Source organism: Danio rerio, chromosome 3, assembly GCF_049306965.1.
Source record: "Danio rerio strain Tuebingen ecotype United States chromosome 3, GRCz12tu, whole genome shotgun sequence".
NCBI classification, from domain to species: Eukaryota; Metazoa; Chordata; class Actinopteri; order Cypriniformes; family Danionidae; genus Danio; species Danio rerio.
In genome coordinates this window covers 1,468,710-1,495,179 of record NC_133178.1, presented here as the reverse complement: position 1 = coordinate 1,495,179, position 26,470 = coordinate 1,468,710, and the positions used below count along the sequence as shown (strand labels likewise).

General features: G+C 40.1%; 1 protein-coding gene across 2 annotated transcripts; it reads left to right on the top strand.

The window, feature by feature from the left end:
* The first annotated feature begins 13,999 nt into the window (after positions 1-13,999).
* zgc:122993 lies at positions 14,000-20,490 on the top strand. 2 transcript variants are annotated; one of them, XM_073940791.1, is made up of 5 exons: positions 14,000-14,030; positions 15,569-15,926; positions 18,752-18,811; positions 18,919-18,964; positions 19,650-20,404. In XM_073940791.1, exons 3-5 carry the CDS (start codon positions 18,809-18,811, stop codon positions 20,402-20,404), a joined length of 804 nt encoding a protein of 267 aa, XP_073796892.1. In that variant the 5' UTR covers positions 14,000-14,030; positions 15,569-15,926; positions 18,752-18,808. The 2 variants fall into 2 exon arrangements, with proteins under 2 accessions (XP_073796892.1, NP_001032307.2); NM_001037230.2 differs by lacking the exons at positions 14,000-14,030; positions 15,569-15,926 and having other exon boundaries at positions 18,804-18,964; positions 19,650-20,490.
* The last annotated feature ends 5,980 nt before the right edge of the window (positions 20,491-26,470 follow it).

Below are 26,470 nucleotides of genomic sequence, written 5' to 3'. Positions count from 1 at the left end.
CGGTGGCTAATACCGTCACACGGGCTAGAGCCCCCTCCCCGAGCGCGCCTATGCCCTGAAGTGGAGTCTATTCACTGAATGGTGTGTCTCTCGCTGAGAAGACCCCCGTAATTTGCCAGATCAGCGTTGTGCTTTCCTTACGCTGAGAGAAGCTGGAGAGCAGGCTGTCGCCCTCCACACTCAAGGTTACGTGGCTGCCATCTCCGCTCTCATAACGCGGTGGCTGGCAGCACTGTGGGAAAGCATAACCTCATCATCCGGTTCCTCAGGGGCGCTAAGCGAATTAATCCACCCCGCCCCCTCTCATGCCCTCTTAGGATCTCGCCCTCGCTACACAAGCCACGTCAGATCCCTTCAATCCTCAACTCAGTATCTTTCTGTCCCTGAAGACAGCTCTGCTGGTCGCGTTGATATCGATTAGAGGGTCGGGGACCCGGAGGCATTTTTCGGTCAGTGACTCGTACCTGTAATTGGGCTGGCTTTCTCTCACGTCCTGAGACCCCGCCCGCGATATGTGCCCAAGGTTCCTACCACTCCGTTTTAATACTAGGTAGTGAGCCTTCAAGCGCTGCCCTCGGAGGAGGCAGACCCAGCCCTTCTTTATTGTCCAGTTCGCGTTTTGCGTATTATCCGGACCGCACTCAGAGTTTAGATCATCTGAGCTGCTCTTCGTCTGTTTTAGCGGTCGGCAGCAGGGAAGTGCCGTACCGAAATAAGTTCCCACTAGATTGTGGATGCCTTTCTTTCACTATCAGAGCCGAGATGAGCCGCGTCCCCCGAGAGCGCGTGCGCACTCCACTCGGAGCTTCGCATCCTCTCGAGCGCGCGCACCCGGCGCCCCTCTAACAGACATCTGTAGAGCTGCGGGCTGGGTGACACCCAACACATTTGCAAGGTTTTACAATCTGCGAGTGGAGCCGGTTTCCTCAAGGGTATTAGGTAACCCTTGGTGATTGAGGAAACAATTCGGTAGGGTGTTGAAACACGCTTGCTGCGCCATTCTCCCTAACACGGAGGTACGTGCGCCTTTTTATCTGTCAGTAAAGTTCCCCGTCAGGTGAGCCCTGCAGATTCCTCCGTGGCCCCCAGCACTGACTCAGCGGAGGAGTCACTTGCTGGCCCACTACGTTGTAGGTCTGCCCGCTGGTCAGCCCGCGTTTTGGGTATAGGTGCCTGCTATGCGTGATCCCCACTAGGCGATCCCATATGCTTATTCCGCCACGGTTAAGTCCCCCCCCCTGGGCGGACCCGTGTCTTCCCTCCCCGCTAACCACTCTTTTGCTATGAGTACTCCCCCTTTTTAGGGCTAGTCCATGTGTAAATTCTGCCATCTATCCCCCCTTGGGTAACGGATGGCCTCCGCAGCGTCCTCCCTATCGGGATTGCACGCTTCCCAACGTACTGTCGTATTTTCCTAGAATTATCTAGATGCTCACGACTTCCCAAAAATATATCTAAATCCGTAAAACTTCTGTTGAAGTAGGATAAATTAGGGCCAGGGACACGTTGGAGGACCGAGCCTCCCATGATGTGGGTGCGTCACGCTTGCTTGACAATCCCCTCATCAGGGGCGTTGGTAAGGTGCAGTCATTATGGCGCTTTCCATAATTCTCCCATTTCGTGGATTTCAATCAATCCACTCTATGGCACTGAACTTCCCCAACCGAAGGGGAACGTTCGAGGTTACAGAAGTAACCCTTCGTTCCCCGAGGAGGGGAAAGGAAGTGCCATACTCCGTCGCCATAATGACTGTCCCTTAGCTGTTTGAAAGTCTCTTCAGCTTAAAAGGATGGCGTCTGCTCGCTCCAGGTGTGCTTATATGCTGGGATAATTGGCAATGAAGTACACCTGTGCAAGCTTACGCTGCCAATTCATTGCATTCATTGGCCCGTTCAATACTCTTTCAGACAAGCGGCTTCTGAACCGAATCCTCCCATTTCGTGGATTTCAATCAATCCACTCTATGGCACTGAAGTTCCCCTCCTCGGGGAACGAAGGGTTACTTCTGTAACCTCAAACGTTCCCCCCGCTTGTGCTGATGAGACTGCAGTTTCCACCCGTGCAGGAGATCAGAATTTGTATCATCAGTTTTAGACCTTTTTACAAATGTCTCAATTAAGTTTTCTGTTTTAAAGAGCGTTTACTCATTTTGAACCTTGTTTAAAACAATACCTATATGAATGGTGATTTTTAGGTATGGAAAATCCAGCAGCAAAACTAGAGCTAACAGATTTAGATCTCCCACCATGCAAGTACATGCACAATTTAAAACACAAACACACACCTTTATTTATTCTCATTCTTTCTTGCTTTGTCAATATATCGTAGAGTATACTGTTTGATAAACAATTTAAATTATATAATAAATCAATATAAAAGCAACATTAATTCCCGCCCTCTCATTCTAATTACGCACAGTGCGTACAGCCGTTCAGGCTGCAGGCGCCACTGCACACTCACACACACACACATAAACCAACAAACAAACAATAATTACTTTATGATAAATATAAACAAATATGGAATGTGCCAAACACTTTTTCACAGTAGTCACTGTTTAAAAATAAATAACTTACTGCCAAGCCAGATGTAATGAGCCTGCTTCTTGATTTTTGGATCACTGACAATGGCTCAGAAGGTTCTGCGTGTCAGTGAGGGTTGCAGGAATGTCCTGTCACCATCCTGTGTGACAACTCTCAAGAGGATACACTGCAGGATCTCAGGCGGCATCTGTACAAAATAACCAACAATCATCAAATTATCCCCTAACATACAGTATATTACAGTTAAACTCAAAGAGTTAAATATGTTTGTACTAGGCATGCCTCTTCCTCACATTCCCCCTAGCATAACAGTTTCATGCAAGGGTTATAAAGTAAACAAAAAATAGAAAATGAAGTGTAAATAAAAATATAAAATTAATTAAAAGCAAAAATCAATTAAAACAAAAAAGAGAAAGAATTGACATAAAATAAAATAAAACAGAGAATATGCTTCACAAAAATCATAATGATGGATATATGAATGACAATGATCTGCAAACAGAAGGTAGTATAGATCAATATGTTAAGAATCAACTTTTATATTGTACATATTTAGCATTAACATTACCAGAGTAAATAAGTTAGAGAACATGCCACAAAGAAAAATATATTTTGTTAACTTTGATATCAATAAAATTCATGTGATAGACTGTGTTGCTCAAATCTCTTCAAAGTTTACATTATTCTAAATGAATGAGACCACCAACTGTACGATCAACCTGGAAAACGCCAACCCTAACACAGAAAACATTTGTTTTAAAGGCTTCAAAACTTCATATCTCCTTTCAGCTACACACAGCTAAAGAATAAAGGACTATAATTAAAATTACTCTTAATAGAAAACACACAATACATCAACTTCAATGTGTTTCCATGAACCAATGAAAGACTTGTAGGGGGAGCAACATATACAGCACCGCCCCTATCTGCAGGCTGCAGACGGGTGTACTTGGTAAACATTGGTCAAATGCTTGGTCCGAAATCAACATCCTCTCCCCGGCCAAAACGAGTCACGGCTGGCCAGCACAAATGCACAACATGTCCTAAAATGCATTAATATACACGTGTATCTGTACATGTCTACATTCTAATAGGGTTGCGTGTAATTACAGTGTTATGCACTTGTAGTTTAATATGTACCCTGTTATGATAAAGTCCACAAGTGATGTCCTTTGGGACAGGGGCGGACTGGCCATCTGGCAATTCTGGCAAATGCCAGAAGGGCCGGACCATTTTTTAAATGTGGACCAGTATGCTATTTTTTATTATTATTTTTTATATGTATTGTTTTTACATGCAGGCAGCTTTTATCTCTTGCAATATGTGAATATTATGATGATGATGATGATAATAATAATAATAATAATTGTTAAGCAATGGCCCAATTGGCAATGGCCGGCTGGTTTCGAGATGGGCAGACCCAATCAGAGGTTACGTGGACGTATTCAAAATCTGGTAAGTATGTCAAACAGTAAGAGCAACACAAGCTGATTGTCAGAGATAGACCACAAAAAAAGGAAAGGCGGTGCCGAAAAGGTCAGACAAAGCAAAAAAATGCTCTAAAATCAGACGCTGCCAAATGCATAAAATTAACTGAAATGGTCTTGAAAGGGGGAAGTGCAGGGGGTAGCACTGTCGCCTCACAGCAAAAAGGTTGATGATTCGAGTCTCGGCTGGGTCATTTGTTGTTTCTGTGTGGAGTTTGCATGTTCGCGTGGGTTTCCTCCTGGTTTCCCTCACAAGTCCAAACACATGTGCTATAGGTGAATTGGGTAGGCCTAAATGTTCGTTGTGAATGTGTGTGTATAGGGGTTTCCCAGTTATGGGTTGCAGCTTGGAGGTCATCCGCTGCAAAAAAATTTGCTAAATAAGTTGGCGGTTCATTCTGCAGTGCCTATCCCAGATTAATAAAGGGACTAAGCCGAAAATAAAATTAAAGAATGTGGCATATGGTATTGCTTATATTATTTCACCATCTGTACATCAATAGTGAATGTCCGTGTCCATGGATGGGGCTGTGTCGGTGTGATAATGTGGGCTGGTGTGGCTACAGTGCCAGAGCTGATTTTTAGTCCCAGTCTGCCCCTGCTTTGGGACATTCCACCGAATAGGTAACATTTATGTCCCCAGAATATTAAATGTATAAAAATGCATGAAAATTAACTCTAAATTACATTTTAGGAATAACCAAAGTGTGTTTAAATTTAACAAACTGCAACATTTAGAAAAAAAAAAATATATATATATATATATATATATATATATTTTTTTTTTAATTATGTAGAACACTAAAAATAGCAGTTGTTGCATGTCCCCACTCCGCTTCTATAATTTGCTAGAATGTATAGTGTTTAAAATACATCCTAATTTTTTATTTTATTTTTATTTCTTTTGCATTACAGGCAGTTTTATTTCCAGTCAATGATTTCCTATTTTTAAAAGGAAAAAAAATCATAACATTTTAAATAAAATACACATTGTAACGTACAGTATTTGTAGCTTTAAGAAATACGTGATGACATTGAGAGGTAAGGGGTTAATGCGACCCATGATGTTTTGCGAGTTGTTCACATGTTTTCAGCTGGAATGAAGGTGATCCTGTTGCTCTGTTAAGTGCGTTAAACTATTACACACATTTTAGTTGTGTCCCCAGGTTTTCACTCATTACTGTTACCCTAACACATTTACCCCTCTGATTTACTTGGAACATTCCATAAGGCATATTTTCAAAAGGAAGTTCCATCAACCAGATCTTTTAAAAGCAATGGGGAGACCAAAGGGAAGTCTTCTCATTTTCTTTTCAATTTCTGTTAAATTAAATTATTTTTAGATGTTATTTATTCATTTTAAAAATACATATGTGCAAGTGTGCCATGTGGCTATTTAGCATCATTCATTCATTTATTTCTTTTCTGCTTAGTCCCTTTATTAATCCAGGGTCATGACAGCAGAATGAACCGCCAACTTATCCAGCATATGTTTTTTTATGCAGCGGATGCCCTTCCTGCTGCAACCCATCTCTGGGAAACATCCATACACAGTCATTCACACACACACTATGGACAATTTAGCTTACTAAATTCCCCTGTACCGCATGTGTTTGGACTGTGGGGGAAACTAGAGCACTTGGAGGAAACCCACCAGAACTCAGGGAGAACATGCAAACTCCACACAGAAACGCCAACTGACCCAGCCCAGGCTTGAACCAGCGACCTTCTTGCTGTGAGGTTACAGCACTACCTACAGTGCCACTGTGTCGCCGCTATTTAGCATGTAATTGATAATTATATGCTAAAACCCAGTTCTGTTACCCTCAGTCCTCTTATTCATATAACCCATAACAGGACTGAGTAATAGTGAAAGGAGTGAGCTGCGTTCTCTGCTGCATATATAATAATGCATAAAATTGTATATATAAGATATTTTACTTAATCTTTTTAGGTTTCACAGTTACCATAACTTATATTGTAAATATACACTCACCGGCCACTTTATTAGGTACACCTGTTCAACAACTTATTAACACACATTTCTAATCAGCCAATCACATGAGAGCAACTCAATTCACTTAGGTATGTAGACATGTTCAAGACTGTAGCGTTAGCCACCGATTAACCACGCAAGTTGTTACTGTATATTCTGGTTTAACAGTGGACAGCTGTTTTATTGGACACCAGCACAAACACAGTAGCCGATAGCTTGTTGTTTCACAGAAATTGCCAGAACTCCCCTCATCTGCACTCATGCATGGTAAAAAGTAAACTCGACCTAGACATTATCATTACACATGACATCTCTTCCCCTTTTGAGCAAGCAAACATAACAATTAATTTAACCCCCTTAGTGTTACTCACCATAAATTATTGTTATTTCAACAAACATTTTTTTTCACAACAAATAAGATGTTACTCTATTTTTCGTCAAAACAAACCAACTGGGGGTGTGGGTGACTACTACGATCCCTTGAGATAAGACAGGGATTATTCTGCCCTTCATGTCCAACATCTCAGCTAACCAGCATACTTGAGGTTTGGCTTTACAGTTCTTCCAAACCTGGTGATGACTTGACCCAAAGGTTTAGGTGAACAGAGTGGCTCAAAAGGAACTTCGCTTTTGCCCAGTTCTAAGTCTTGTACTGATAGTCCACACTGTCCCTGTTGGTCCTTTGGTTGGGAAGGGTCTATTTTGAAAGGTGAGGAATGTTCTTGGTTCACTAGTTGGATATGACACCGGTTTCTTCTGAGTGTATCGCCTCACTCCGTCTCTACTGTAAAAGAACAATTCTTCCTGGTGCTGCACCGTTGCAGTGGTTGCCTACGTCTTTTCACCGTCTATCTTCAGCCATACTCTGTCACCAATATGGAGTGGTGGGAGAGGTTTAGTTGAATATCTATGGTTATAGTACTTTTTATAGCAATGCTTTGCTTTAACATAATTTGTTCTGATGTTTTTCAGGCTCGGCAACATTGGCTATAGGCTCTCTTTTAGGATTGGGGGTGTTGTACGTATCTTCCGATCCATCAGTAGTCAAGCTGGAATTTCCTTTGTTGGTTTAGTAGGGCTTGACTGGTAACTCAACAACGCCTGGTGAGGGTTATCCTGTTTCAAAATCCATTTTGCAGTCCTCACTGCTCGTTCAGCCATGCCGTTGGACTGTGGAAAATGGGGACTTGAGGTGACACGATGAAAATCATGCTCCTCTGCAAAATGTCTAAACTGCTCAGCTGAGAACTGAGGTCCATTATAGGTAATTAACTGTTCAGATATTCCAAAGTGTGTGAAGATACCTTTTAGCTTTTGTATGACTGTATCAGAGTTTGTTTTTGACAGTTCCAAAATTTCAAGGCATCTTGAAAAAATGTTGATCACAAGTAAATAAAGACGAGTTTTAAGCTTGTACAGGTCAGCAGCAAGCTTCTGCCACAGCAGCTCAGGTAAAGGTGTAAAGATTAGGTGTTCTTTGTTTTGGCTTGGCTTGTGAATATTACAGTGATTACATGATGACAGCAGCCTTTTCACATCACTTGCAATGCCAGGCCACCACACAGCACCTTTATAGCGCTCTCTACACTTAGTAAGGCCTTGGTGGCCCTGATGAATCCTCTTGAGCATATCTTCTCTCATGCTCTCAGGAATGACGATCTGTCTGCCTCTTAGCATCAGTACATTTGTTTTACTGAGCGAACCACGCTCTTTGAAGTAAGCACTCACATTTCATGGGACGCTTTTCAAATATTCTGGCCAACCATTTCGGATGTATTCGGATGCTGTGCAATTCACCATCCATTCCAGTCTTGTCTCTAATCAGCTCAAAAACTCGTTTTCTTATCCTCAGCTCTTCCTCCACTAAATCCATGTATGCTTTAACCTAAGCTTCAAGACCACATGATGAAATGTCCACCATGGGGTGTCTAGACAGAGCATCCACGACTAATAGATGTTTTCCTAGAACATATTCAATGATAAGATTAAATTTCATTAGCCTGATTAGCAAATGCTGACAACTGTGCCACAGTGAGAGTGGTGTGCCATGGTACCTCATCCTCTGCTAACAATGCACTCCTTTTTTTCCTGCACCAAAGATCCAAGAAACAAACATTCATCCTCATCCGCTTCAGTTATCTCCTGCACTGCTGCTCTTGAGTGACAAACGGCTTCAAAAGTGTCCCACTTTATTGCATTTCATATTTTTTTTCCCTTGTGCAGGACATCGATCACTGTCGTCATGTTTACACCAACATATTGTACATGTTCCTTTTTTCTTCTTCTTATGCTTTTTTGCCGGGTTGTCAGTTCTCTTATAATCTTTATTTTTAACTGATTTCACATCATCCACATGTTCTGTGTTCTGAAACTATTAATTCACAGTGTCTGAACATTTCAAAATATGTAGGCAATGTCAGATCACTATTCACCTGCAGTTTCTGTGACACTTGCTTATCTCTAATTCCAATTACTTTGCGACTTTCTATGTGATTCCAATTTCTATGCGAGTTTTCGGCTAGCTCATAAAGCTGCCTGACCAATGTAGTAAACTAAGTACAGTTATAGCAGTTCCTGTTTTTGACCGCTAGAGGTCGCAGTTGTTTTACAGTTTTTCTTGTTTGCTTTGACCTGGTTAAAGAAACTAGGTTCCACTTCATTTTCATTTTCACTATCCCAGCAGAGCAAAAGACCGGTCTTGCAAATGTGTAAACTCTTTCTCATTGGGTTGACACATTTTCCCCACCATTTTTCAAAACAGTTAACACGGATGTCATTCAAGCAGTCCAAACTCCATTGTTTTTGTTATGGTAACCAAACAGAAACCATCTATTCCTAACTATTAGAAACTACCAACATCAATATGAATTCAGTGAAGCACCGGTTTGATACTACTTCACACAAATCTTTAATAAGCAATCATTCTGCAAACCTTATAAAACGGTGGAAGGTCTGTGTTGTTCTGTGACAGCATGGATGGAGGAGGTCAATAGTGGCTATGTCTTATACTCCCAATAGATTTGACTGTAAATTGGTTTACATGTGTTTTCTCTAATATTTACAGTATTTTATTACTTTTGTCTGTTTTTACAGTATTTCAGTTTTCAGCCACTGTTTGAAAATTGTCATGAATTCAATATAAATGTAATCAAAGCATTTCTTATTCTGGATTCAATTCTTTGCAAAAAGGCAAATTTGACAGCCCAAATAGAGACAACAAATGGCATTGGCAATAGGCTACAATGACAAGCAATGGTGGTGCACTGAGTTCTGTATTTTGTTGTAAATTGTGTAATGATTAATTGAAAGAGCTCATATACCTGTTTGCAAGTTGTGTAGTTTGAAGGTAAAACTAGCTTTTGTTGCATATTTTAAATGTTTTGACACGGTATGTGCCTTTTGCCAGCAAAATGTGTCATTTTGACCATGAGTGCCGCAGTTTAGGCCTGTGTGTTAACTGTTCTGAAAATGTGGAGTTTCAGTTGACAACTGCATCCAAGCAATCGAGAAAAACTGTAAGAAACCACCTGTTGGGCGGAAGGAAGGTGTGTGTACTGTTATGCAAGAGAAAGTGTTCATCTTCATGTCTGACTCACAGTTGTGAGTAAAAGCGATCATGCAGTCCAGTCTTCAGTGTGATTATTCATGCCAAGGTACTAGATTTTGGCGATGAGGATAAACTGGTAATCGCGTGAGAGGCTGTTTTACATGAGAGAGTGATAGAGAAAAGAAAAATGACAACTATTTGGACTGTAGCGGCATTTGATGAGAAAACACAGTCATGGAAAGAATACTGTGAGATTCTGAACAATTTCTTTGAAGCAAATAGCATTGAAAATGCTGAGAAGCAAAGAGCTATTTTCCTGAGTGTGGTGGGTGCCAAGTTTAATTGGTAATTTGCTCAGCCCTGACAAACCTAAATCTAAATCCTATGCTCAGTCGGTGAACTTGTTAAAGAACCATTACAACCCAAAGCCGAGTGAGATAGTTCAGCATTTTATAAGGATCCAAAATATCAGACCCTGAGAACTGTTATGGAATTTCATGAGACAAGATGCAATACTTCAATGCACTTTCTAATCTAAGAAGTGATGAAGAAAGCAGCTGTTCAACTGTTCTATTCAAATCACTGTTGACAATGCAAACACAGGCTGGAGAAACAGAGCTACTCTACAGCAGGGGGTAATGCTTCTCCTTCCACCTCAAGCCCTTCTTGACCCTTATGTTACCTTCCGATCAAAGCACATTTCACATAAAATGTCCAAGTTTTAATATGGTGTATCTTGCAGCACTATATTCATGTTTGGTATCATTTTAAATGTCTCTGTGTGATTGGTAAAGTGGTCTTAATTTTACAGTAATATTTCACTGGTATATGTTGATTTGGTTTTTAACTTTGATAAGATCTTGATAAGATGCTCTCCCTCCTCAGAGATGGTTAAGTCCTCAAATTCACCAGGCCAGGGTTTCTGTGAAACTTCTATTGTCTTGAATTTATGGTTGTTTGTTTTGACTTGAGTATATAAGGTAAGATGTGATATGGGTCGGGGGGGAGCGTTTATGCAACCAACCTATCTAAATATTAGTTAATCCTGCATCCTCTGACTATTTTCAGAGTGCTGTCATATTGTCCGTGAGAAGAAGCGCAAACCCGGGGCGTGGAACTCTGAGCGATGTTGGTCCCTAATGAACGTACAATTTAGAATATCGGACCTCAGAAAATATCAAAACTCTAAATTAAATAATAAATGATAAATGTGATCCGTTCTTACAATTAGAAATACAATCTAAATTTTAGGATCATTGAAATTGGAGTCAGATTAAGTTCAGAGCTTAAAAACGAATATAAATAAATTCTAATAAATAATAAAATTCTTTTCAGAAGCACTAGAGGCTGTTAGTTTTGTCATTGGGCTAATAGATGGACTCCTACAATTTCAAATTTGACTCACGATCAACGAGGGCAGATGAAACAATTACTGACTTTGTGGCTGAGCTGCGGAAACTGGCTCATGATTGTAATTATGTGGAAACACTGCAACAGATGCTGAGAGACAGGCTGGTATGCAGAGTAAATGATGAACGAATCCAAAGAAGAGTGTTAGCAGAACAAAATCTGACCTTTGATACTGCACTGAAAATAGCACTCTCGATGGAGGCAGCGGACAAAAATGCACAGGACCTGCAAAGTAACAACACAGCTGCGGAGTGTCATAAAATGTGTAGTAAAGCAGACAGAGCAAGCTGTAATGAGAAAATGCAAGCCAGTGCAGCAATCAAGTTTTGTTTCAGATGCAAGGGAACAAGTCACACTGCCCTTGTTTGTAAATTTAAAACATAAACATGTCACTAATGCGGAAAAATTGGCCACGTTTTGCGGTCTTGTAGAAGTAAAGAAAAATACGGCCAGTAGATAGAGAGGAAGTAGAGATAAAACTAGCTCTGTTCAAAGGCATCGTGCATCTAAAGTAGCTTAAAGTGACAGAGATGATTCTGTGGACACATTCACACTGGGTTGCATCAATGAATACATAAAGAATGTGAACATCTAGCTTAAGCACAGCCATATACAATTTGAACAGCAGAACAGGAAGAGGCTTTTAAGCATTCTAATAAGCTGCTACAATCTGCAAGCATTCTAGTGTATTATTCAGCAGATAAAGAACAGGTATTTGCCTGTGATGCGTCCCCATATGGACTAGGGGCTGTGTTATCACACAGATTACCAGATGGAAGTGAACGACCGATAAATTTCATTTCACGCAGACTGTAAGGGGCTGAAACAAGATACTCACAGCTGGATAAAGAGGGGCTTGCAGTAGTTTTTGGAATACGGAAATCCCACAAATATCTATATGGGAGGTCCTTTACCATCTGCACTGATCACAAACCACTGATTTCATTCTTTAATTAGAAGAAGCCCATTCCTCAGATGGGCTCGCCATGAGTACATAGGTTGGCCGTGCTTCTGAGTGCCTATGATTACACCATAGTTTTCAAGCCTGGCAAAATGAATGTTTGTGATGATGCGTTAAGCAGGCTTCCCATCAAGGATGACGAGAAGAATTCGGAACAGGTACTCATGCTGGATATATTGGGGAGGCACCAGTCGATGCACCTCAAATTAGACACTGGACCTTTGGGATGTCATGATGTACTGAGTTTGTGAATACATCCTGAGTGGATGGCCAAAAGTGCTAGATCCTGAGTTACAACCTTTCCATCAGAGGAAAATGGAGATAAGTGTCAGGAATGGCTGTGTAGTATGTGGAGCGAGAGTTGGGGAGTAGAGAACATGAGTCTGATTCCAGCGACGCTCCAGGGACAGACAAGTCTTCACTGAGGCCATCTTCCAGCCTCCACCGCGGTGACTGAAGCTCTGCACAAGACTTTTGGCCAGTGGAGAAATTAAAATGGTCGTGCCCAACTGAGTCTGGTTCTCAAGGTTTTTTTTTCTTCACTCCCATCAGGTGAAGGTTTTTTCCCTCTCAGCTGTCGCCACTGCCTCGCATGGTTCAGGATTGGTAGAGCTACGCATCGATGAATTTGCTCTTCAGTGTTTGAACTCTCAGTAATGATTAAATCACACTGAACTGAACTAAACTGAACTGAACTTAAACACTAAAACCTGAACCACACTGTTCCAGTTACTGAACCACACTGTTCCAGTTACTATGACCATTTATGTGAAGCTGCTTTGACACAATCTACATTGTAAAAGCGCGATACAAATAAAGCTGAATTGAATTGAATTGAATTGTTGTTCCCACACAGGGACGAGAAATATTGTAAAAACTACTCCACCAGTCTCACACAGGCATTTTAAAAATGAAAGTATTCATTTATTCATTAATTTCTTTGTCGGCTTAGTCCCTTTATTAATCTGTGGTCACCACAGCGGAATGAACCGCCAACCTATCCAGCAAGTTTTTACGCAGCGGATGCCCTTCCAGCCGCACACACACACATACACACTACGGACAATTTAGCCTACCCAATTCACCTGTACCGCATGTCTTTGGACTGTGGGGGGAAACCGGAGCACCCGGAGGAAACCCATGCGAACGCAGGGAGAGCATGCAAACTCCACACAAAAACGCCAACTGAGCCTAGGCTCGAACCAGCGACCTTCTTGCTGTGAGGCGAACGTGCTACCCACTGCGCCACTGCGTCGGCTAAAATGAAAAGATTAGCCAGATATTTTTTCTGGTGACCCAATTTGGACAAAGATGTAGACAGAGAGGCTCAGCTATGTGAAGCATGTCAACAGTGCAGGAAGGCACCTGCCATGGCCCCTTTACATTCATGGGACTGGCCCACAACTCCCTGGTCCAGAATCCATCTTGACTATGCTGGTTCATTTCAGGAAAAGATGTTTCTGATTGTTGTGGACTCTCATTCAAAGTGGATGGATGTTTACCCGACCACTACAGCCACCTCCCAGAATACTATAGAGAAACTATTACAGAGTTTTAGTGTATTCAGACTGCCTCGGATGTTAGTATCAGACAGTGGACCTTGTTTTACAAGTGAAGATTTTGCTTCATTCATGAAAAGGAATGGGATTCAGCACATCAGAACAGACCCCTTCGACCCTTCCTCGAATGGCAATAAGAAAGGGAGAAAGCTTTGGTCAATGTTTAGCGGAGCTTCATACTTTAAGTAAAACCTGTGACTTAGGCAATCTGCATGAATCTCTAATAAGGGATAAAGTTGTGTGTGGCTTTCCGGACAATGCTGTAAGAGAGAGACTGCTGAGAGAGCAAGATTTTTGCTTGGAAAAAGCAGTGAACCTATGCAGAGCAGCAGAGTGTCATAATGGTCAGTGACCACCGGAGGGCACTAAAAAGAATACAAGTTCATACATACCACACGCATTACACCCGGTCCACGTACACTGATTGGCTCACAGCTGTTCCTGTTTCCTGTTAATTTCCTGGACTATTTATACAACCATTTCACCTCTGTTTGTCACTGCGTCGTTTGTCTATCTTGTCAGCTCTGGTATGTTGTTCTTGATCTCGCTCTTGTATCTTGCTTAAGTCTAGTTCGTGTTTAATCTGTTTAGTTTCTTGTTTTGTTGTTTGTATGTTATTTTGTTACTTTGCACTTTGGATTTTGTTCACTGTTACCGCACTATTTAATATTAAATCTGCATTTGGATCCACACTCTTTTTGTTCCTGTTTTTGTTCTGTTTTTATCACGCTTAACGTGACACAGAGAGTACTCATGCACAGACAAAGAAATTAAACAAGATAAAATTGTACACACCCTAAAAATTGAAAGCCTCTACAAAGTGAAGCAAACAGAACAGAAGCAAATCATTACAAATTAAGAAAGTGCGGCAGCAGCCACGAATCCAGAAAGGTTCCAGCGTTTGGGAAAATGTGCAATAAGTGTGAACAAAACAAACAGAACTAGAAAAAAAGTTCACTGTGGAAAAACACACAAAGACATTTTTTAGATGCATTAAATGTCAGCAGCACTACTAAAAAAGAAGGAATTACACCATTAACAGTCAATGGTGCAGTCATTCATTCATTTTTTTATACCGGAGAGGAGATGCTGGTGAAAGGCTGTTACACATTAGATGTCCTATACAAGGGTAAGCACCAGAAAATACAGATGCTGATTGTAGACAAAGATGTGCAGCCAATTTTGGGCTTAAAAACATGTGAGCAACTAGACTTTGTAAAGAAAGTCTTTGTGGCTAATGTGCAAAAATGACGCAGACAGTGATACACTCCTCGACAAATACAGAGACGTTTTTGAGGGCTCGGGATTCCTACTGGGGGAACATAAAATTTCAACCGATGCATTACAGCAGTTGTCACCAAACTTGTTCCTGGAGGGTCGGTGTCCTGCAGATTTTAGCTCCAACCCTAATCAAACACACCTGAACAAGCTAATCAAGGTCTTACTAGGTATACTTGAAACATCCAGGCAGGTGTGTTGAGGCAAGTTGAAGCTAAACCCTGCAGGGACACCAGCCCTCCAGGACCGAGATTGGTGACCCCTGCATTACAGTGTGGCGTGGGTGCTGTGTTACCCCAGCAGTATAACAATGTATGGCAGCCAGTGGCCTATGCATCCAGAGCCCTATTTGCTGCAGAAACAAGATACACAAAAAAAGAGAGGGGACTGCTACCCATTATGTGTGCATGTAAAAGACACACCTGTTGTGAGATTAGGGGGGCATACCCCTTTTAATTACTTTTGAAGCATATAAAAAGGCTTTGCTCAGAGCTTCAAACCATGCATCTGGGGGAACCTCGGGGGACGTTGTTCCAGCGTATCGTGTGGTAGGAAGACAGGTAGGAGTTGCTACGGGTGTGCATTATTGTTAATGGTTGGGCTGCATTTGTTGAGGCTCTCTGTGTTCCCAGTGTGGACCAGGAGACTGGAGAGATTGTGCATGTAACCAAGGGAGTGAGTAATTGCGTAAAGCTTGTAGTATCCGTAAAGGTACGTTCCCTCTCATGTTAGCATAGTGCAAGTATAATGTAAGCTCTAAAACCAACCTTTATTGTTTCTTTAACAGCATTGCAGCTTTGCTGGGAGCACCTCCAATGTGCAGCAGGTTGTTTGAAGGGGGCCGCTTTTGACTGTTTATATCCGGGCACGGGCGATCCTTCTGTCGCGCTGCGTTCGCGTGGCGGAGTGACGCTTCGGGTGGAGCGGATGCCTTCATCTCTTAAGACGGGATGCCATTGTGCACATGCTGACGCATAACTGCTTGCACGTGAGTGTTTATTTGATGCCTTGACCAGCACATATGCTCAACTCTTGCTGCTTAATTGATACTCTTGGAGGAGATGTGGTGCCGACGGACTGCCAGACGATTTGTTTATTTTGCGACACATCCATCCGCTACATGATCGGGGGCGGGCCAATGAGAAGTGAGTGGCTCTTTAGTTGAAGCTTTGGGACAGTGTTCTGGCTTCATGTCATTTCTTGTTAATTTGTCTGGTTGCTGTGTTCTATATTTTCTTTGGTGTATATTCTTTTGTGACTCTTCCATTTTGATCCTGTTTAATGAGATCCAGCTGACATTATGGTTCAGTGTATGTAAGGTATACCTTTATTGCTGCTTCCCACGCTTGTACTGTAGGGGGAGCGAGTGAAGGGGTGGGAAAGTGTGTATTTACATGTAAACTGCTCGCTGGTTTCTATGATATTGTGGGAGTTAATGGTTTTGTTGTGTTACAATAGAACTGACTGCTGTCCATCTAACTGTTGCGAGGACAAGTTTACTGAGTGAATGGTGCCTTTTTAATTGTATGTGTATTCTCAAGTTTTGGTATTGATGCCTTGTTCCTTCTCTCTCCAGAGTCCCATACAACTTTTCATCTCCATTACCCACATATATATATATGTATATATGTATATATATATGTGTGTTTGTGTGTGTGTGTGTGTGTGTGTGTGTGTGTGTGTGTGTGTGTGTGTGTGTGTGTGTGTGTGTGTGTGTGAAAGAGAGAGAGCAAGAATCTGGATTGAGTCATGGGGTATACACCATCCTTTCTGTTGTCTCAATATTAGGATTGTGTTAATAATGTTAATAATCTTCATCATCTTCTGAGTCTGGTTCGTCAGGCTGAGCAAGACTGCTTTGTCTTTTACTGTAAGAGTAAATTGTAGGAGCTTTTAACAGACAAAACTGTAAAAATAAGTCACCTGGTTAACAGTAAGTTTCCTTACTATGGTGAGTAACGCTAAGTTCTCAGATTCAGGGTGTGACACATCACTTGTGTTTATTTTTGTTCTCATCAGTTTTCTACAGTAGAGTTTGTCATGTGTCATCGTTGTTTCATGTGTTACCATGAATAATTTCTTCCTTTGTCTCTTAGTCAGAGGACATTCACAGGATTAGCAGAATACATTAAAGTCTCTCAATGTAATTAGTCTCAATGTAAACGCTGGATTCTCAACATTCAGAGAGTTTTGCTTTATTACACAAATGTCAATTTCTCTCTGATGAACCTTCTCATGAGGATCTTTCTCTGCATGTTGAATTGCAATTTCATGACTGCAAACTAGCTTTCAAGTAGAACTGAGAAATTCCACTATGTTCATTGACATTGTCGACAAATCTTACACACTCGTAAGGTTAGAAACAGTAACCTCATTCTATGAGTGTAAGGGACAGTGCAATAATTACCAGTTTTCAGTTTTCTCAGAATATCATCTTTAATGGTTAACAGAGGAAAGACACTTGTAAAGGTTTGAAACCCCTTGAGGATGAGTAAATACTGAGCGATTTTTCCTATTTGGGTGAACTAGCACTTTAATTGCTTAACATAATCCCTTCTGACCAACCCAAGAAAAAGACAAAGGTAGACACTTGATATGACTTACTATAACTGAATCACTGATAAAGAACTGAATAATAGGAATAATGGAGACTCGCCTTAATGAGATTTAATGACTTATTTGAAGAATGAAAGCTCCACTCACACCTGAACCACTCATTTTAGTCCAGTAAATAATAATTGAGCTCTTCTGAGATCATGACGAGTAAAGAGTTTATAAACCTGTGTGTGAACAGTAGTGAAACCATCTGAAGCTCAGCGGTGTGGTGAGTGTTTGCACATCTTCAGTCTCACTTTTTACATTATGTAGGATCATATAATCAAATATGAGAAGAGCTTTAAATACAGCTAAATAAGTGTTGAACAGGTCTTGATTTTTTTCTGGTAAATATATTTCTAAAAGTGTTGTTGACATGAAATCGACACAGATTTAGCTTAAAACGCAAACACACAAACAAACCAAAACAAAGATGTCTGTAAAATAAGTTTTGTGCAATAACAATGGAATGACAAAAGGAGAAAGTACTGAACTACTGAAATAAATTGAGCTTAGCTGGTCCTTATAGCAGCTTAATTTTCTTTTCTGAAAGCAGTTGAGAGTTTTCTTGACTGTGTTTGGAATCATTGCCTCGCTGAAATGTCTAGTTTGGTTTCATCTTCATCATTTGGTAATGTCTAAACTGAAGCAGATAACATTCTTTTACACTGACGAGAGACACTATAATCAATTAATGAATAATCCTAAGCTGCCCTCTTACACTTCCCTTTCTTCAGTTTTTGATTTCAGTTTTTTACACAACTTCAACTAATAACTATTGTTTTCTTTATATGTATGGATTTTTTTGGTTGTTATTGACATCAGGTGAAAATTTCACGTAAACCGCAACTTTAGAAATACGATTTCTGAAATAAATGGTGACGTGTTTAATTACTTTACCGGCTGTATATGTTTCTAGTCAAAAACAAAGTCTAATGTTAGATTATTTCCACCCACTTTGGTTAAAGTTGGACAAACTCAACTGTTTTTTTTTTTTATTACATGTATAGCACTATAGTTTATAGTTTTAACTATTTTTTATGTGGTTTGGACTAGTTTTATTAATGATGAAAGAGCAGGATTTCATGTTTTAGTCTGAAACTGGATCAGAGACATCGGACTCTTCAAAGACAAACTCAGGCATGAAACGAAGTGCAGGATAATGTGGAAAAATAGTGTCAGATTTTACAATTCAGATGAACCCAATCTGGAGATCCAACAAAATGGATTCAGTCAACGGCCCATATGAGTGATTGTATTGTAGTTTACATCATTACTGTTGAATTTTGTATATTTTTGCATATAATGAAATATGAAAGAGAAACAGACAATAGCTTTTCATAGAAATTGAGTTTTCATTATTTTCTGTTTGCAGATTTGCTGTTTTACAGGTTTTGCTGCTCAGCTCTGCTAAAATCATCGAACCAGATCAATGGTACTGTGAATCATTACAAATATCAATGCCCACTCATTTACGTATAAAGCCATTGCTGGACAAAAGGTTATTAAACTGATGAATGTCTCTGATAATCTTGCACACAGGCAAACTATATGCGTCACAGAAGACCTCAGTCTTCACATAATGCAGGTAAATCCAGAATCCCACACAAAATGAACACAAGATTAACAACAGCGCTCGAAAGACAGTAGTAGTAGTAGTACTGTTTGCTGATCAAGGCTGCATTTATTAGATCAACACCTACAAACGCAGTAACGTTGTGAAATATTATTAACATAACAATTCAGTAATGTCATTTATTAGTTTGATTAAGAGCAGAATATAGTGCTGTACTGTCACATGATCCTTCAGAAATCATCATAATATAGAGATTTGCTGCTCTGATATGATCAGTTATTATATGAGGCATCACGTGAGACTGAACACTGGAGATGCTGAAAATTCAGCTTTACATCAGCAGCGAATAACATTTATTGGAAAGTGTTTCATTTTGGCATTTTCTTTTCTATTTTGCCCTGGAGTTTGATTCAGAAAATGCGTGTAAAAAACTCTTAAAAGTGAACATGCACCAGAATACCTTTGAGTTTATTCATCTATGATGAAGAGTCACATGAGCCGTTTTATGATATATAAGATGTGACTTTTACCTGGGAAGGTGCATTTGCATGTTTACACCTCTGCTTTTGTATACGCCACTTTTATAAACGAGACCGTTAGAGAGCCGAATAGACTAAACAAAAACTTAAATGATCAACAGCTCAGTGATTAAAGATTTTGTTCTGACTTCTTCTTCCTCCTGCTGAAATGCATATAGGAGCCCAGATGCAGGACAATGGCCACATTAATATCGTCCTCCTGGGGAAAACCGGAGTTGGAAAAAGCTCATCAGGAAACACCATACTGGGAGAAAACAGATTCAGAAGTGGAAGAAGCCTGTCTGCTGTCACAGATACATCCAGCATTGAGAAATCAGTCACTAATGGCAGATCTGTGTCCGTCATCGACACTCCTGGGTTCTTTTCTACTAATCTTCCTAAAGAGCAGCTGGCAAAGGAGTTAGCGAGGAGTGTTCATCTCTCTGCTTCAGGAGTTCATGCTTTCTTATTTGTTGTGCCGTACGGCAGGTTCACAAAGCAGGAGGAGGACATACTGAAGCGAGTGCGAAAGGTTTTTGGTAAAGATGTGCTGAAGCATGTGATAATCCTCTTCACATACGGGGATGAATGTGAAAAAAAGGAAATTCAGAAAGAGATAGATGAGAATAAAGAAGTCACGAGAGTCGTACAGAGATGTCATGATTATCATGTCTTCAATAACAGAGGTCTGGATGACAAACAGCAGGTCAATGATCTACTGCTGAAAATTGACTTATTGGTACAGGAGAAAGAGTTCTACACAAATGAGATGTATGAATATGCACAAACCTGCACATTTGAATGGTTTTGGGAAAAATCCAAGGTATTTTTCATTGTTCTCATCAATATACTCTTGGGATTAACAAAACTTATAATATCCATGGCACAATTTGTGGATCAGCCACTGTTTACGTTTCAATTTTCTTGTGTATAATTGTGTTGTATAATTTGTTAATTTTCTGTCTAGTCATTTGGTTTGCAACTTCTGACTTGGCTAAATACTGTAGATTCTGCATTTCAGGTAACCCAAACTTAAAAAAATTAAAGGTTTCAACATGTGAAAGTCATTGTATAATATATATTGTAAAAAAAAAAAATAAAAAAAAAAAAACAATTGATGGTTTATGCTAATTATAAAATCAATGTGGGTGCATTGTGGGATCTAAAAGGATGCTAAACTTTAGAAAGGCATATGATGTGCTTCTTTCAAATTTCATGAAATAAAATACTTTTAACTGACAGAGTAACTGAGAAACACTACTGACAGCTTTGATGCATCACTAAATCATTATCAACATCAGCTTGATTTTTTTTTTACTTATTTTCTTCTTCATCTCTTCCTTCTTTAAGTCATGTTTGAATGCCAATTTATTTAAAAGTGTCATTAATGTGGATTACACAGATTAAATAGCCAACCAGAAAATAAAAAATAGCAACCAAAACTAATGATAAAGATGCAAGATGATCCCAAACTCAAATCAGCCAGGCCAATATGTTGATATGATTATTGTAGCTACCTGGCTTAATAAATGATTGACTTTTCCATTGATGATTCCCACAATTTATTGAAGTACAACATATTCACGCAGCTCTTTGCTAATCAACCCACAAGAAGTTGTTCTCCAATTAAACCAGGAGCTAAACTTTCAGACCTTTGCTGACCATATTGCTTAGATGCTTTAATCATGTGCAGTTATAGTTATATCCGTTTGACTCATTACAATTTCAAAATAAAAGACTTATTTTTATCACAGAAGGGTTTAGTTTGTAAAGTAACTAATATACCGTAAATGTATCAACATATATGCATTTAACAAAGAAGAAAAAAGACAAATATTAAAATCAATAATAAACTAAATATGGGCGACGCAGTGGCACAGTAAGTAGTGCTGTCGCCTCACAGCAAGAGGGTCACTGGTTTGAGCCCAAGCTGGGTCAGTTGGCATTTCTGTGTGGAGTTTGCATGTTCTCCCTGCGTTCGTGTGGGTTTCCTCCTGGTGCTCCGGTTTCCCCCACAGTCCAAACACATGTGGTACAGGTGAATTGGATAAGCTAAATTAGTGTATGTGTGTGTATGTGTGTTGCCCAGAGATGAGTTGCAGCTGGAAGAGCATCCGCTGCATAAAAACATGCTGGATAAGTTGGCGGTTCACTCCATTGTGGCGACCCCAGATTATTAAAGGGATTAGGCCAAAAAGAAAATTAATGAATGAATGAATCTTAATATTTTAGAAAATTACCAAACTAACACAAGCAGCATAATCAAATCATTAACACTCTCACTAAATTTTGAGTGCGAATATCACACCCAAAATATAAAGAATATGAATAAAAACCACTCATGATCCTTACATGATTTCTAAGTGAAATAACAAACATTAATTTCCTTCCATTAACAACAAAAGTTTTTGCATTGGTCATTCAACTACGGATTGCTTATTAGCACGCTTGCCATTTGCATCAAACCCATCACCACTACTTCTAGTTTCCTACCTACTGTAGCTTCCTTTCATTTCTAGGCAAGTTTTCTTCCTTGACCATTGAGATTAACTTGAAGATTTGTGTATTTATGTATTCCCCGTCTCATGAGTCACTATATCTGCCAAATATACTTTATTTGTCGTAACAATTTTGAAGTCAATGCCGCACTGTATGGCACTGTAATGTCTTCACATACTACACATTTACCTGGTAAAGGCAAAGCAGTCCCTGACTTCAGAGTAAGCAGATGGTTTAGAGTAATGGGTCTTAGGCTTTGTGGATTGTTCAAGCAGCCTGTTAACTATTTACAATTCAGCAGATCTTATAGTTTTTATATGACTTTCCCATATGCCACCAGCATGACTCACATGAAGTGAATTCATGATAAACTCGCACTAATTTTCAAGCACAAAAGCATTTACTCTCTTTGCATCCTTTTCCTTGAGAGCAATTCATTTATTGTTCCTACAAAGTTGGTTCCTCGAGAACCAACCAGATCTCAGCTGCTGAACTGTGATGAAACAACATAGAGCATTTATAAAGGAATCAGTTGTCAAGTCATTATGTAGTAATGTGTACAGCACAGGAGCAAAGACAAGTTAACAGGAGACCATACCTTTTGTGCATAGTTTGCCCAGATTTAACAGAAAATAAACCAAAACAATTCATCCCAGTGTACGGAAATGGAGGGGATAGATTGACTCTTTTTGCTAAAAGATCAGCCATTTTTTAATAAATAAATAAACAGGTAGAAGTATAATACCAGAATAATAAAGTTTACATAATGAGCATATGTATAAACATACAGTATGAATGCAATGTGTTGAACTGAGGAGCAATTTGTGTCAATGCCAGTAGATACATTGTCTTTGTGTGTGCCACCATGAACTTTACATGTGAACACTCCTGCTGGTTGAGCTGACTCACGAAGTAAATGTGCATTAATACAGTATAATAACTAAAATGTACTGGCTGAGATAACAACCAAATATGTGTATATACTAATTAGTAATCTTCATTGTAGTGTGGTATACTGAGCATGGGCACTTACATTTTGAAGGGGCAATTTTAAAGATAAAAGCGAAAAAAAGCCCCCGCATCCCCCACCACAACCCCTCCCTGTGCATTTTGATGCCCTGAATGCTGCTCTGAGATCAAGCATCAGTTGGCAGGTGACTGTTGACTGCTGAATCGTTATGCGCCCATTGTCTTAGGTCAAATCCTCCTGAAAATAGGAGTTTGTCTATCAGCGCTTTTGCTATCTCACTTGAATCAAAGCTCTGACATAGAAGGATTTCTCCAATAATAATTGTGTGTATTCTGACTCCCTGTGATCCAGGGTATTTTTTGTTTTTTTTGACCATTTATGTGAAGCTGCTTTGACACAATCTACATTGTAAAAGCGCTATACAAATAAAGCTGAATTGAATTGAATTTGTAGGGGAAATGTGGCACAACATGGACTGCATGTTGTCCCAAACAAAAGCACTTGTCAATCATACACATCTAGTTAATTCCACTCACATAATTCTTAGTAATGGTCTTTAGGCAGCAGGCACACCTGATGAAACATCCTACGAATGTCACGGCTGATGGCAATGGAATGCTCTCTAAATCGATGATGTGGAATATACCAAGTCTCTTAGGAACTGTTCATGTGTTCGGGCGTGAGGTTTTTTATTATTATTGTTGGCTACAGCCTGACTATCTCCGCTTGATAGGCAGCTGCTTGGTTAGGGTTTCATTGCAAGCAATTATCTATACCCTTCAATTGAGGCAGGACAGCTTCTTTAGGTGCATGAAGGCAAAGTATACCTTGGAATACCTACTTAGAAGAGGGGTAGCATAGCGCTAGATTCCATTAACAACCACTCTCACTGTTTTTTTCTTGGAAAAGATTTATAAATTATTGGTCTTGCCATGACCTTGCCAGTTCTTTCTTATTCTGAAAGAATACTTTTCTACATTTGCATAGATGTCAGTCTTTGGCTGCAAATTGGTGAAAAGACATTGCTGTGAGGAAAGTTGGCTGGTAAGTTCTTGTGCTGAGCCCTGTAGAGTCCACCCTAAACATGTTCTCACAGCAGCAGGGCCACCAGCGGTACTAGTCTGACTGGTTCTATGGGTGTAATTTGGTGAGGGCAGTCAGAGCCAATGGAAACCACTGGTTTCACTTTATAAATGCGCTGTAGTGGCAGGCCTGCTTGTACCTTTTCTGGAGTACATTTACTGTCTGTGTGTGTTTGGCTAAGCCCAGACTGCAGGCTGTGAAGGCGGTCCACATCTTGTAAGCCTTCATTGGGTTAGCCTCTGAAGACACTGTAAAACTCATGGCAGTCCCATGAATGGTCTGTGTGTCTTTCCTAACTGTGCGTAGAACCATATCCTCTGGCTGTCCCTTCACACACAACTTCCGAAATGCATCATGTAAGATAATTGCATAGGCCTCCAAAGACTTTTTTCCATTTCTGAGCAAAACTTTAGTCACGTTTAGAAGAATTTTGCTGTCACATGTTGGATGATCCACATACAAGACTCAGTGGTTGGATTTAAATCTTCTATAGCTCTAATTTGCTGCTTATTCACATCATATTCATGTTGATACAGTTTGCTCTAGCACCACCCAGTTACTGTCTGTTTTTGAATGTTTTAATGTGACTCAACATCTTCGCGTTCCTACCTATTCTCATGCTCATACCCTTGATCTAATACAGGGGTGGCCAATCCTGTTCCTGGAGAGCCACCTTCCTGCAGATTTCATTTGCTACCCATATCAAACACACCTGAACCCTACTGTTACCGAGCTCAGCCATCAAATCTTTCCAGTCAGTCTTTGTCTTGCTTTTCCCTGACGACCCCTGATTCTGTCTTTAAGCTAGTCTTGAAATCCAGCTCATCGTCATGTCACCTTGATCCTGCTCCTACTTCTCTCTTGAAACTTTCCCACTCTGTCATCTCTACATCTATCTCACACTTTATCAATACATTTCTTAACTACACTTCATTTCCTCTGCCACTAAAAACTGCTGCCACCACACCTGTGCTTAGGAACCCAACCTCCACCCCTCAGTTCTAATTATCGTCCAATTTCTAATCTACCTTCTAATCTACATTTCAAATCTATCTAAATTACTGGACAGTACTGTTGCTGCCCAACACCAGTGTTTTCTAGTTGATAATAATCTCTTTGACCCTTTTCAATCTGGTTTTCGCCCCTCCATAGTACCGAAACGGCACTTGTAAAGGTAGTGAATGATCTATTGCTTTCTGGTGATTCTGGCTTTGTCTATAGTACTGCTACTCGACCTCAGCTCTGCCTTTGATACAGGCTCTCGATAATTTACTTATCTCACATCTCTCTGATCTGGGGATTTCTGGTACTACTCTCTCATGGTTTTCTTCATAACTCTCAGATAGACAACCCTTCATCTCTGTTACGTATTTTCGATATCCCTCTGAAGTGAGGTGTTCCCCAGAGATCTGTTCTAGGCCCACTTCTGTTCACAATTTACCTAATCCCGGTTGGTCTGATTTTAAAACATCATGGTTTATCACTTTTATGCAGAAGATATTCAACTTTATTCTATCTGTAAACCTACTCCATCTGGCAAAATTTATAATATCTCTGCTTGTGTGAAGGATATTAATGATTGGCTTTCCTTAAATTCTCTGAAACCCAGCATAAACAAAACTGGGATCATTTTTATTGGCACCTCAGCACTTACCAGCAATATTTCCACCAGTTTCTCCTGTGAGATTGTTGACTCGCACATGAAAACATCTACTTCTGTCAAAAATTTAGGTGTAATTTTTGACTCCCCACGTTCCTTTCAATCTCACATTATATCTGCTATTTAATCTGCATTCTTTCATTTACGTTGTGTTGCCCAACTGCGTCCCTTTATCAGTAGCAAGGATGTTGAGACTGTCATCAATGCATTTTTCTCATCACTCACTTACTACTGTAATGCTCTTTTCATTGGTCTGCCTGCCAGCCTCATCTCCACATTAAAGTATATGTAAAACTCTGCAGCTAGAATACTCACTCATATTAAACATTCTGCTCATATAACCCCAATCTTGTATTACTTCTATTGGCTTCCAATTGTATACAGCATTAAATTCAAAATTATCCTCCTCACATTAAGATCCTTTTAACATTAACATAAATTTTGCTTTAATCTTGGTCCGTAGAGAGAGCTTGGGTGCTTGAGCACCTGCCCATTTTGTCTCTTGGAGAAAAAGTGCCCCTTCAAAATAAAAGTGCACCCCCCGCTCTTCACTGCCCAATCTTCCCCTTCCTTGGTGGGTGCAATTTTGCCAAATACGATGATCCTGGAATGTTACTTTTTGTCGTAATCCACCTATTCCCTACCCCTAAACCAGGGGTCGGCAACCCAAAATGTTGAAAGAGCCATATTGGACCAAAAAAAAACAAAAACAAATATGTCTGGAGCCGCAAAAAATTAAAAGCCTTATATAAGCCTTATAATGATGGCAACACATGCTGTATGTATTT

Coding starts and splice junctions, on each gene's coding strand:
- zgc:122993 (XM_073940791.1), top strand. Junction 18,965..19,649: donor TCAGTCTTCACATAATGCAG/GTAAATCCAGAA, acceptor AAATGCATATAG/GAGCCCAGATGCAGGACAAT.